This window comes from Cololabis saira, chromosome 7, assembly GCF_033807715.1.
Source record: "Cololabis saira isolate AMF1-May2022 chromosome 7, fColSai1.1, whole genome shotgun sequence".
NCBI classification, from domain to species: domain Eukaryota; kingdom Metazoa; phylum Chordata; class Actinopteri; order Beloniformes; family Belonidae; genus Cololabis; species Cololabis saira.
In genome coordinates, this window is record NC_084593.1 from 42,718,775 (window position 1) to 42,731,210 (window position 12,436).

The 12,436-nt window shown below is 39.9% G+C and overlaps 1 protein-coding gene across 2 annotated transcripts in view; it reads right to left on the reverse strand.

The window, feature by feature from the left end:
• Positions 1–7,073: 7,073 nt before the first annotated feature.
• LOC133447700 (uncharacterized) overlaps positions 7,074–12,436 on the reverse strand; it is a 10,942-nt gene continuing 5,579 nt past the window's right edge. For both annotated transcript variants that reach the window (XM_061726433.1, XM_061726434.1), the window contains 10 exons: positions 12,402–12,436; positions 12,150–12,286; positions 11,954–12,062; positions 11,735–11,815; positions 11,460–11,640; positions 10,915–11,001; positions 10,132–10,249; positions 9,916–9,972; positions 9,286–9,473; positions 7,074–8,407 (listed from right to left, as the gene is read on the reverse strand). The exon at positions 12,402–12,436 is cut by the window's right edge and continues 127 nt beyond it. In XM_061726433.1, the coding sequence (XP_061582417.1) occupies positions 7,851–8,407; positions 9,286–9,473; positions 9,916–9,972; positions 10,132–10,249; positions 10,915–11,001; positions 11,460–11,640; positions 11,735–11,815; positions 11,954–12,062; positions 12,150–12,286; positions 12,402–12,436 (1,550 nt within the window). In that variant the 3' untranslated portion in view covers positions 7,074–7,850. The remainder of the gene's footprint in view (positions 8,408–9,285; positions 9,474–9,915; positions 9,973–10,131; positions 10,250–10,914; positions 11,002–11,459; positions 11,641–11,734; positions 11,816–11,953; positions 12,063–12,149; positions 12,287–12,401) is intronic.

Here is a 12,436-nt window from a genome sequence, read left to right on the forward strand (position 1 = left end):
GTCGTCCTCAGACAAGCCTTCCAGTCATCCCGGTTCTCCATACATCCGGCCAGCTCGCCGGTGCTTTGTCCTCCCAATCCCTTACACAAGGTCCAGAAAGCCAGTCACCCCAATCCCTTACACAAGGTGTGGAACAAATGACAATATTGGTGATGACAATCAGACAGTTGTTTTGAATTATTGTGTAATGTAACTATACAACCTCCATGCTCCATGATCCAGAATCTATTATGCCATGATAATATGTACTTGAATTAAATTATACTTGTTCTTGTGTTCTTTCATCACCAGTGAAGAAAAAGAAAAAAGGAGGAAGTAGGAAACGGAAGGCTGTAGTGGAGCTATCTCAAGGTAAGATACTTTATCGTCAATGACTTTGAGAAGGCAGCACAGATTCTAATAATAACAAATTATTTCTATAGCACTTATTTCAGCTTCGCTTCATCTTGTGTACTAGTACATAAGAGTCAACTTATTTAAGCTTGGCTTCCTTCAGAGGGGGGGGGGGGGAGGGGGGGCTTAGCTGACAGCTTTTTCATCGTTACCTCAAAGCAAAAGCTGTACATGTTATACCAGTTGACTTTTCTTTTGTGTATTTAAAACTTTTCTATGTTTTTGTAGTTGAAGATGACGCCATTGTGAACGACCCTACCAAAATATTTATGGCCATGATGGAAGATGGTAAGTATCAAATACGATGAATTATAAGCTAATGGTTACATTTTGAATGGATGTTTGGTGTTTTAATACCTATTAATTTTCCTTGCCATTAACTTTTACTTGGCAAGGTAAGTTTATATGGCAAACAAATGTGCCCTCCCCGCGCAGCCATGTTCATACACACAACAGGAACTTCCTAGAAGATTTTTTGAATTTGTTATGCAATGTTAACTGATTTTTCTGAATATTTACACAGCTATCTGTGTTAATTCTACAAGCCTACTACTAGTGATGATGCTACTACTACTTTTTAGGTTCAGGCCCCAGCAGCCGACAGCCCCCAGATGATGAGAACAATAATTCTGACGATGGTACGCTTTTTGCAGTTATTCACTATTTGACTTTGCTCTGGAAAATAACTAAGACTTTTATTTGATGAATCTGCACAAAATAGTCTTAGTTTTGAAATGAAATGAGAAATATATATGGGGTTAAAAACTTTTAATTTTTGTAGGTACAGAGGACGGGAGTCAACAGCACGCTGACGACACCAAGGAGGCTGTTGGAGGTACCCATTTTTACCATTTTGCTATATATTAACTCATCACATTCAGTGTTCAGTTGATTTGACCAATGGGAACTAATTGCTTTTTTCCACTCAAAGATAACCTGTGCAACGTCTGTGGATGTGATTGGGAGGATGCTGACAAAAACCTTTACAAAAAGTGGCGTGCCTGGTCCCAATGCACTGTCTGCAACGGGTGGTGTCACACTGCTTGTAGCTTTAAAAATCAAAAATGTTTTCATTGCAGGGAAGGGTGACCAGATCCAAACTCAAAGAGGGGCATCTAGTTTTGTTCTTGTTTTTTTTTATTTAACTTGTTCATGCACTTTTGTTGCTTTTTTTTTATTTAACTTGTTCATGCACTTTTGTTGCTTTTTTTTTATTTAACTTGTTCATGCACTTTTGTTGCACTTTTTTTATTTAACTTGTTCATGCACTTTTTTGCCTTTAATAAATAGAAGTTGTTCAAAGATTGTGTTCATTAACTTTTTCATAAGTCAAATGGACCCATCATGTGTACAGTACACTTTTCAGAGGTGAATAATGTGTATGTATGTATTCTATAGAAAAAGCCCATACCTTGCTAATATTACATGCTAAAAGTAAGATTTTTGGAGATAAAATTGCAATTTCTAGTCTGGGCAAGGACAAAGAATTCTAAGGTAAGTTACATTTGACAAGGAGTAATACATTCTGCACCTGGATATAGACACCGAGTGGAACTGGAATCTGAACAGCGAATATATGAATCGATACTGCACAGTATCTAAATATAAATGCACAGCAACTGTGAGTCATTGTACAGTAAAGTGTATAGTATCTAAATCTGAAATAGCCTATCAACTGAATATAGTATGCAGTCTATCAATGAATAAAGAGTACAATCAATGTATATGAATCAGTATACAGCATAGAATGTACAACATCTATCAACATACATAAATGTGCAGCCTATCATGCACATAGTGTAGGCTACAGTCTGAACAGTGAATATATTAATCAATCTAAATTAATATAGATCAACAGTTACTTAATATATTTATGTGCAGTCACTCCCTGATCACAACGTTAGTCCTTTGATCCGGTACAGTACCTATACAATAGGTATGTAGGCTACTGACTTCTTAAGAGTGAATATGCTGATGATTTGGTCATCCTCAGCCCATGCAGTGCTGGTCTCCAACAGCTCCTGGGAATATGTACGCAGTATGCTGCTGATTTTGATATATACAATGCAAAAAAGAGTAAGGTTGTGATTGTTAGAACCAGAGGTGACAGGCAATCAACCTTCCCAGACTTCTATATTGCCGGTACTATCCTCTGTGTGTAATGAGTATGTGTACCTGGGACATGTTATTTCTGATGAAATAACATGAATTAAATACTTACCTGCTGTATTCTACTGCCCTTATTTTTAATAGCTTGTGCTCTTACAACGCCATATTAAAACAAATTATAAACCACATTAACACTTCATAGAAACAAAATAGATCGAGGGATGGATGAGGTAGGAAAGATCTGTTTTGAAACGTGGCTTAATACGTTACGGCATTGAACCAACCCTTCCTGTCGCCGAGATAGGCAGCAGGACAAAACGTTAAAATAGCACTAATAAATGCATATATTGATCTTGTCCATCACATACATCTACTCACGATATAAATATACATTTTATGGTCACACTTTGTCTGTTGAAAAATGAGCGGATATATCATTTCTGAACCCTAATGTCAACATCTGTTATGGGATTCTGTTATAGTGGGAGTCCCCGCCCCCTCCGGTGTTGTCATGGTAACGTTTTGCCCCGACTGTTAAACAGGAAGTGCTGTACAGCTGATGTCTCGAACGTTAACCGTTGAACGTTAATTAAAGCAGAGACGTTCAATAAACTGTATAGAGTATCTTTGATTAAAGTACTGCTGAAGTGATAGACACGCTCCATGTCTCCTCTCCATTTATTGAACACAAACAACATCTTAACCCTAAACCGGAAGGAGGTTACCAGAACTTTTTAACTTTTTTTAAAAACATTTTTTAAGATGTGTTTGCATAACTTAAACACACAGAAATGTATTAGCACTATGATATATTATAAATTTGATCATCCAGGATCATCCTGTCAGACTGGGGAAGCGGTTAAAGGGTCTCTAAATAGCCATGTTAAGTTAATGGGAAAATTTCAAAAGGTGAAACAATCAGTATTTAAAGGGGAAAATAAACTCTGAACTGGTCCAAATTGAATAGTATGACTGTGTATAATACTATCATCGATATCTTAAAGAAATCTGGCCACAAAATACTCGTTAAAAGATTTTGACTGATTGTTTCCAGCTCAGCCCCTTAAACAGGTCTCTGAATATACAAGTCAAACCTCTATGATGTGTACCAACAAGAAAATCAAACTTTGTCGTAGGACAACAGTGAAGACATCGTTGGAAAGGTCTTGACCTCAGGAGCAACATATGTCCATATCAGATTTGTGGGCAATTCCTGCTCCCCAGGTGTGCCCTTTGAACCTTGTACATGTGACACTTTTGAAGGCCTATAATTCAACAACAAAATATGCTAGAGACATGGGGTCAACAGTTTTGGAAAGCTCTGCACCTCTACTATCATGCCCGACAGTAGTCCAATAGGGGGCGCCACTGAATAGGGTCAAAACCTATAAAAAACATGATTTCACCCTCTTACCAATACAAAAGTCAAAATCAGACCGAACAGGCGTGCTTCCCACCCTTAAAAACATATAATAAGCTTGCAAAGTTCGTGATCACAGTTTTATATAAGCGCTAATTCATTGGAACTACAAAAGCTATGACGTAGCACAATGCTGTGTATTGTAACTTGGCGCAAATTGTAGTTCTGTAACCTCTTCCGGTTTAGGGTTAAGATGTTGACATTAGGGTTCCGAAATAATATATCCGCTCATTTTTCAACAGACAAAGTGTGACCATAAAATGTATATTTATATCGTGAGTAGATGTATGTGATGGAAAAGTTCAATCTATGCATTTATTAGTGCTATTTTAACGTTTTGTCCTGCTGCCTATCTCGGCGACAGAAAGGGTTGCGTTCAGTGGCGTAACGTATTAAGCCACGTTTCAAAACAGATCTTTCAGACCTCATCCCTCGATCTAGGCTATTTTGTTTCTATGAAGTGTTAATGTGGTTTATAATTTGTTTTAATATGGCGTTGTAAGAGCACAAGCTGTTAAAAATAAGGGCAGTAGAATACAGCAGGTAAGTATTTAATTTAGGAGTGTCATCAAACCACACTTTTAAATTGAAGTACTGCTCTGATCGTCACATATAGACGGGATTACATTGGAAGTGTCATACAATTTGGTGTATTCTATTTGTGTCTGAAAATTTCTCGCTAGAAATGTCATCAAACCATCTTTTAAATTGAAGTAGGCCTATATGCATTTAAAAAAAAAAAAGAGGAATGGGGAAGCCGCTCGCGGTGATCACCTGCTCCGAGCGTCAAATCTAGCCGCAGACGGGATTACATTGCAGCCAATAGGAGCCTATTTGCGCCTCCGGAGTGAGACTGTGTTGCGTCATTAATCATTGTCTGATAATGTCTCTGAATGATTGCTATAAACACTGGTTTGTGCTAAAGGTGTATTTATTATTATACTAAATATTAATATTATGATTAATATAAATAATTTCAGCATTATTATTATTATTATTATCATTATTATTATTATTATCATCATCATTGTTATTATTATTATTAGTATCATTATCATTATTATTATCATCATTCTTATTATTATTATCATTCTTCTTCTTCATCTTCTTCTTCATCTTCTTATTATTATTATTATTAATATTACTATTATCATTATAATTATTATTCGGGGGCATCCGTCACGTGATCAGGATCCCCCCTCGTCACTCTATGACGTAGAGGGGACGCCCAGGGAATCCCCTGTGGTTGACGAAATGGGAGAAACTTAAAATATCGCCTGTCTCTTCTTAAAACAGCGTTAAAAACGGGCTTTTACAAACTGACATTAAAAATCAGTACCTTGCGCGACAAAAATGCATAATTTAGCCACTATAACAAAGAATAATATATAAATAATAATAATGTCATAATTCGTGTATATATCACGACCACGGACCCCATTGACTTTGCATAGTACCATCCGTGGTGGTCAGATTAAAACCTCATTAAAACACTGCTAAAACAGCGTTAAAAACGGGCTTTTACAAACTGACATTAAAAATCAGTACCTTGCGCGACAAAAACGCATAATTTAGCCACTATAACAAAGAACAAAGTGGTGAGAGGTCGTGGGCATTTCACGGATTTTTGTGAGATCAGGTTGCTCAGGTGCTAGAGTGGGTCGTCCAATGATCCGAAGGTCGGCGGTTCCAATCCCGCTCCATCCCAGTTACTGTCGTAGTGTCCTTGGGCAAGACACCTTACCCAGCTTGCCCCTGTGAATGTGTATGGCGCGGAATGGCAGCCACGCTTCTGTCAGTCTGCCCCAGGGCAGCTGTGGCTACAAAATGTAGCTTACCACCACCAGTGAGAATGTGTATGAATGAATATTGGTCTAAGTGTAGCACTTTGAGATTCATTGAATGGAAAGTGCGTTACAAGTTAAATGCATTATTATTATTGCATTGGGCTAGCCTACTTATAAGACAAATAATTAGAGCATGTACAATAACTCTTATTTTGATCCGTTTGCCTGTTCTCTCCTAATGGTACCAACATCAATACAGCATGGAATTGTGGACATTGTGGCAGTCTCATCATCTCAGTTAATTGATCCAAGTTGTATTAATTTGTTTGAAGATATTTTTGTATTCGTAACCTAAATCTGCAAAGTAGTTGAGTAAAACAACAGTGTCCCTGTGATGTAGTGGAATAAAAACAGTGTACCGGTAATACAATTGATGAAACACAATGAAAGTACAAGTTTTTACACTTTATTACATAAAATGCACAACAAACATTAAATGTTATGGACTCTCGCATTTGCCATAACAAAACACTTCACGAGAAAATGAGTTAACTCCATATACTAACAGCTTCTTCTCTACACTGTGCCCCTCTCTCTCACCTTGATACATACACTTGATACACTTGATACACCAGCCTGACAGCGATTGGTGGGGAGCGCTCCATTGGTACGTTCATTGGTGGGGAGCGTCAGGCTGGAGTAACGGGACTGCAGAGGGAGGAGGAACAAACAGACAGACAGGCGCGCACACATACAAACAAATAACATATCCCCTATCCCTGCATCCGTAACAGGACTGCTCTTTCTTTTTACGTGAAAAGAAACACTTAGGCTGCGTCACAATACTCCCCCTCGCCCTAGTTTTCTTCACTAACCCTAACTTTTGCGCGTTCCCGTGAAAGTAGTGGTGTCCCAATTCCTCTTTTCACCTAGGGGGAGGGGGCATAACGAGGGTGAGGGGCTGAGAATAGCCCCTTCAAATCGAGGGATTTCAGATGCTGACTTGGCGAGCGAGGGGGTATGAGAATTTCCCAGAATGCTTTTGCCGTAGGCTCTGCGTCGATTTGACTCGCCGACCGAAGGCAAACAGGCAGACTCGTCTCAGAGAAATAGAGAGAAATAATCCTGTGACTCGTCAGATTTGTTTTGGATGTTTCTGATATAATAGTCTTCAGAAACCACAAAGTAATCCAGCTGTTATCTGTGTAATTTAAACACTTTCAGATAAAGTTGTAGAAGATCACGCCAGAATAAAGGGATGTATGGTTCCGCGTTACACCAACGCAGAGCCTACGGCAGAGGTTACGTAACCTACGCCGTAAGGTCTGCGTCGATGTACGCGGCGACGCGCGCCGTACGCCGTACGCCGTACCCTACGCCGTAGGCTCTGCGTCGATTAAACACGGACCCAAACTCCGGAGCCGGCAGACAGAAATCTCTAAATTTCGAAGCAAATTTCTTAACAGGCGTAGCTACAACTGTTAGATTTCATCTATTAAACCAACATCTTCCTAAATGATTTATTTCAGCCAGCGTAATTCTCAACAGAGCAGCGTCCCAGAGAGAGTTTCTCTCCCGGGGCTGACGCAGCAGCTTGACCCGGCGGACACGTCTCTTCTCGGGCTGTGAGCTGAGGCTGCTCCCCGGGGGCGGCGGCTCTTCTCATCTCCGAAAACATCGGGTCAAATTTCTTAACAGGCGTTATTTGGATAAACTGAGCCCAGGTTGCGGATCTTAAGGTTACCTTTATGCCTGAAAAAATATTAGAACTTAATAAAGTGCCATATTAACAGCGCTACAGCTGAAATTAAAACAGCTTTTGGCTCTCTGCTTCCTGATCAGGTTAGGGATGAAAACGAGGGGGAGTAGGAGAAATGGGACAGGCACCTGGGCCAAGTGCCCTAGATCTCAAGTGCCCTAAAATCTCCCCCTTCTTTTTTAGGGGTTAGGGAAGAAAAGAAGTGCGAGTGGAGAAAAGAAGGGCGAGTGAAGGAGAATTGGGATTGGCCCTTAGCCTCTCCACGCCGTCTGCAGACACTATTGGACTGAAGTGTCAGGAATAACTGAACAATTGAGTTTGAGAGAGAGAGAGAGAGAGAGAGAGAGAGAGAGAGAGAGAGAGAGAAATTATGAGCAGTCTTTCACTCAGGCAAGGAATGATGCACTGCTTGGTCCTCCTCTTCATCATAATCCTCCTCTTCGTCCGTACTAATGTCAGAGTCAGCGCTGTTCACCTCATCAATGACATCTGTACTTCTGAGAAGATTGACAAGATTGACATATTTTGAGTGAAGGAACAAAAACTCTCTTTTCTTGGCAAGCAATGCAGCACGGGCTCCTTTGTCCTCTCTAGAGGACACCGACGGCAAACTGTCTGGTAAGAGGCATTTCTCAACCTCTACAAGCTGCTTCTCATAGAACAGCTTGCCTGCCATGCATTCCTCCGACAAGTACTCTCTCTCTTCTGATGCCCTTTCGGCGGTGTTCAACAAAACAAAAAGTCTCTGTTTGACGGATATGTCCGCATCTTTTTCGGAGTGGACCATGGTTGACCAGATGGGGTTGTCAATCTGGATGACTTCATGGTACACCAAGGCGCTAGATGTTCCTGTGGAGTTGTACTCTTTGACCTTGTTCTTGATCTTCTGGCCAACCACATTGATCTTTTTAGACAATCTGATGGCTATCTTCTGTCCATCTGAAAAACAAAGGATTCATACATTTTCATTATTTATTCAACCATTAAAATTCACATTGAGACTCAGGTCTCTTTTACAAGAGAGAAGAGGCAAATAATAGCACACACCTCTGACAGTAACCTCACATACAGGACAACATTTGTTAAGTACAGTACCCACTGCCTATAAAGCGCAAGGAGTAACAGGAACGTCAAATAAAGTAAAACTAAGCAACAATCTCTGCTACTAAACTAATATAAAACATGTGCTACTGTATATGTCAAAGCAGGGGTGTCTGGAAAATGTGCCCATGGCATCATTTTAAAAATCAATAGAATCACAGAAGCCACTTTTAGTTTAGTCTATAAGTCATTCCAGGGTTCCTCAAAATAACAATCATAACAAAACAATGAGTGTCTTACGCCTATGCACAATGCCCAAAGACAGCCAGTGTTGCAACAATGACATAACTGGGTAGAGTGCCCAGCAGATGAGGCAGATTTTACTCTGAAAAGCTCTGCCTTCCATTAATCACCGAAACCTGGAGGCATAATCTTACTTTCCCTTAGAAGTGTTTGAGTGCTTGGTTAAGTCAGAAATTAGTGTGCATGCACGAAACAAGGAGATCGCTAACCCTAACCCTCGCTGAAAGGAAAAAACAAAAACAAAATGAATAGCCAACTATTATTCTAGGTAGAGGTCTTCAAGATCCAAAAATACCCGGGGTCCGAACCGAACCAGGGCCAGTTCGGAGTAACCCTCATGTGTCTCGGACCTCAGGTAATGACTGAAACCCGAGAAACCCGCCAATTGGCCGCCACAGCTGTCTATCAAAAAGACAGCCCCCCCCCAGCAGGACGATTTTTTTGTTTAAATGACAATTGATAGATTTACTTACCAGCATATTTTCTCACCAGGCCGCATAGGAACCTGCGCTCCAAGACCAGCCTGTACATTGCCTGCAGTGCGTGCTGCCGTTTCTTGTCATCTATGGCACTTAGGAGGTGTCTAGATGCTTCAGTGTTTAAAGTCCATCTTCCCCCAACATGACGTTTCCTCTCAATTGTCTGAAGCTGCCTCTCTGACCTGTAAATTGAATGTAAGCTGTGACATGGATGTAAGCAGTGACATCAGTGGCAATGCCCAGCTGTAATTCCCAAGGAAGTGGAAAAATGAATTGAATGTTGTAACGTCAACCTAGTGCAACATTTCAAAGTACACATTTAAAAGCATGAGCACAAACTAGACAGCTGGACAGCTTCCATTAAGAAGTGAAGACATTTTGCCAGTTGTATGGCAAAATTAAGAGCCGTCCCTGATAAGATTAGTGAAACTGTCTCTTAATGGCCGGAGATCTAACAATCGGCCCCAAACATTAATTTCCCTTCATTGTCTATGGCGTTTTTAAAACAAATACAAAAAAACAAACATTACTCTCAAACACTATATAGTCCGTCTATTGTTAAGAGCGCTTCTGCCCAATACAGAAGTAATCCCCACACAAATGTACAGACTAATGTGTACTTACTTTTCCAAACGTGCTCTGAGCTCAGGATCAGAGGTGGCCATGCGGTTCAAGACTTCCCTGGGAAAAAAAGACAAAATTTGTTCAGTGGGACGTCAGCTGATTCATTAATTTACATGGTACCCTTACCATTTATGGTACTACACTACAAAGATGTGCTTGCAACATGTAAGACATTTACAATGATAAACAGAAACATGTTGTGCTGCACACACTCACAGATGCTGGTGTTCCAGTAGTTTCTGAACATAGTCCTCCTCCCACGTCCAATCAATCGTTTTCTTTGCCTCCGACTTATAATGTTCTGCCCAACGCTGTACATCCAGCTCGGTGAGGCCTTTCAAGAAAACAATGTAAGTGTTAAATAGGCCTACATTCTGACAGCACTCATTGACAGTGTGTGTACTCAGTAACAGGAGTCTCCATGTCTCTCCAGGTCTATTAATCTGGAAATGCATTTTCAGGTCAGAACAGCAATTCACGGAGGACACAGATTAAACAACTGAAATTGGAAGTGATAAAGAAATGAGCTGACATAATGGGAAGACTAATTGAAGCCAATACATGGGTACTCTTGTGATTGGGGGAAATTGTCGACCCACCTGAAAATCTATTTTCGGTTTATTAAATAGTGGGAGAGACTGGAGGCTTTCTCAAAGTGGGTGCAGCGACAAAGTCCAGGGGTGATCAAGTTTATCAATAGTGATCAAGTCAGGGACCAGAAGATTCAGTAACAGCTTCTATCGCACAGCAGTCACACTCAAGAAATTATCTTTTGATGCGATATACGTTTTTTGCTGTCTTGAGTTAAGTGCAATAACAGCTGCAATTACATGATTATTGTGCTATATAAATGTAAGGTTACCTTGGGTGAAATGAAAACGTTTTAACCTGGGGTGCCCCAAGCCAAAAGTCATTTTCAGTTCTAAAATGACTAAGGAGCATCCCCAAATACCATGTCCTTGACGATCAAATTTGAGGAAAAAAAAAAAAATAAACTACCTGTTTGTTTCATGATTTCAGCAATTTCTGTCTTTGCTTCCTCTTCAACTGAATTGGTTTTCTCAGCTTTGGAACACAGGGCTTTGGCTATAAAAATGAGAAATGGGACATTTACTCATGTGGTTTCACAAATAGACTAAAGTAATTCACTTTTAGGTTTTCAACACAGGTTTGTTAACATGCATCTTTTGTGTTAGATGTCTCAAACTCTCTAGCCAAACATTGCATTATTGTCACAGGTGTAATACATGGCCGACGGTTAAAATCTGGTAAGTCGGCGGTTGATCCAGGTTTCTGATTATTCCCACGTTGAGTACAGAACTGAGACTGAAGAAATTACCCCTCTCTCTAATATGCTACTGTAGTCACTTAATTCAATGCATTTAATTCTGACTGGTCGTAAATGTTACCGCATCTAACCTGTGGTACATTTTCTGAGAAATTCCACAGAATCCTTTCAAACACTATGCCAACATTTAAAATTTTAGTAAATTATGGGAATGCTGGATCTAAGATCAGAGGAAAAAAAACATACCCTTTATTACCTTGGTTTTTTCTTATTTTTTCACTGTAGTGTAGCAGTGCATCGGTCAGCAGGTCAATTCGGTGGGATGGGGTCATTTCCTTTGTCACTTTTCCGAAGCGACGTAGGAATGACCATAACCTCTCCAATTGCTCCCCATCACAAAGACCGGCACCCTCAACATTCCTACATGCGTGGGAAATCTAGAAAAGATTGAACCAAAGCGAGATGTAAATATTCAACTTCGTTAATACCGTCTCACAAAATGCTTATAACAAAACTAACAATAACCCTTACCTGACAAGCAACACCATGTCCATAAGCATGGAATGCAGGGACAGCGATTGTGGTGTTGTCCAGAAGATTCGGGAAAAACTTCTGAAAGAAAATGTGAAATGAGAATACTTTATTACTTAAGCCATACACTAAATGTATTGTAGATGTTTTGACTAAGAGTCCAGCTGTGTTTCACTGTTGTTTAGCCATTACAGATTCAAAACATGCAGATCATATTACCTCCAAATGAGGCTTCAACTTGCATCCTATGTCATACATGAAGACAAGTTTTTTATTTCCCCCCAGATCTTCTTGCAGCTCCTTCATCAGGTAGACTGCATTCGAAAGGCTAGAGAAAAGATCCAAATGTGAACTGAATCTGGATATTTTAATCAACTTTGTATGAAATTTGGATTGCCATGGATATTTGCTATACCTCTCGCCTCTCTTAAGACTAAGAAATCTCCGTGGATGTTCGTGCTTACAGGCCATGCCAAACACTCCGGTTTCATCCAATTTGGCATTTTTTAATTTTGACCTGAGCGCACTGCCAGCTTGAAAGTTGGCACAACCCTGTAAAGATTGGAAAGTAATAATTACTCTCTCGTGAATTGAGAATCCACAGTATTAACAATTTCTTACATCACATTAAGAAAAATCAAATTATGAAATATAGTCAAAATAGTACCTCCTCAGGTGTATGTTGCTGTTCTTTTACAAAGG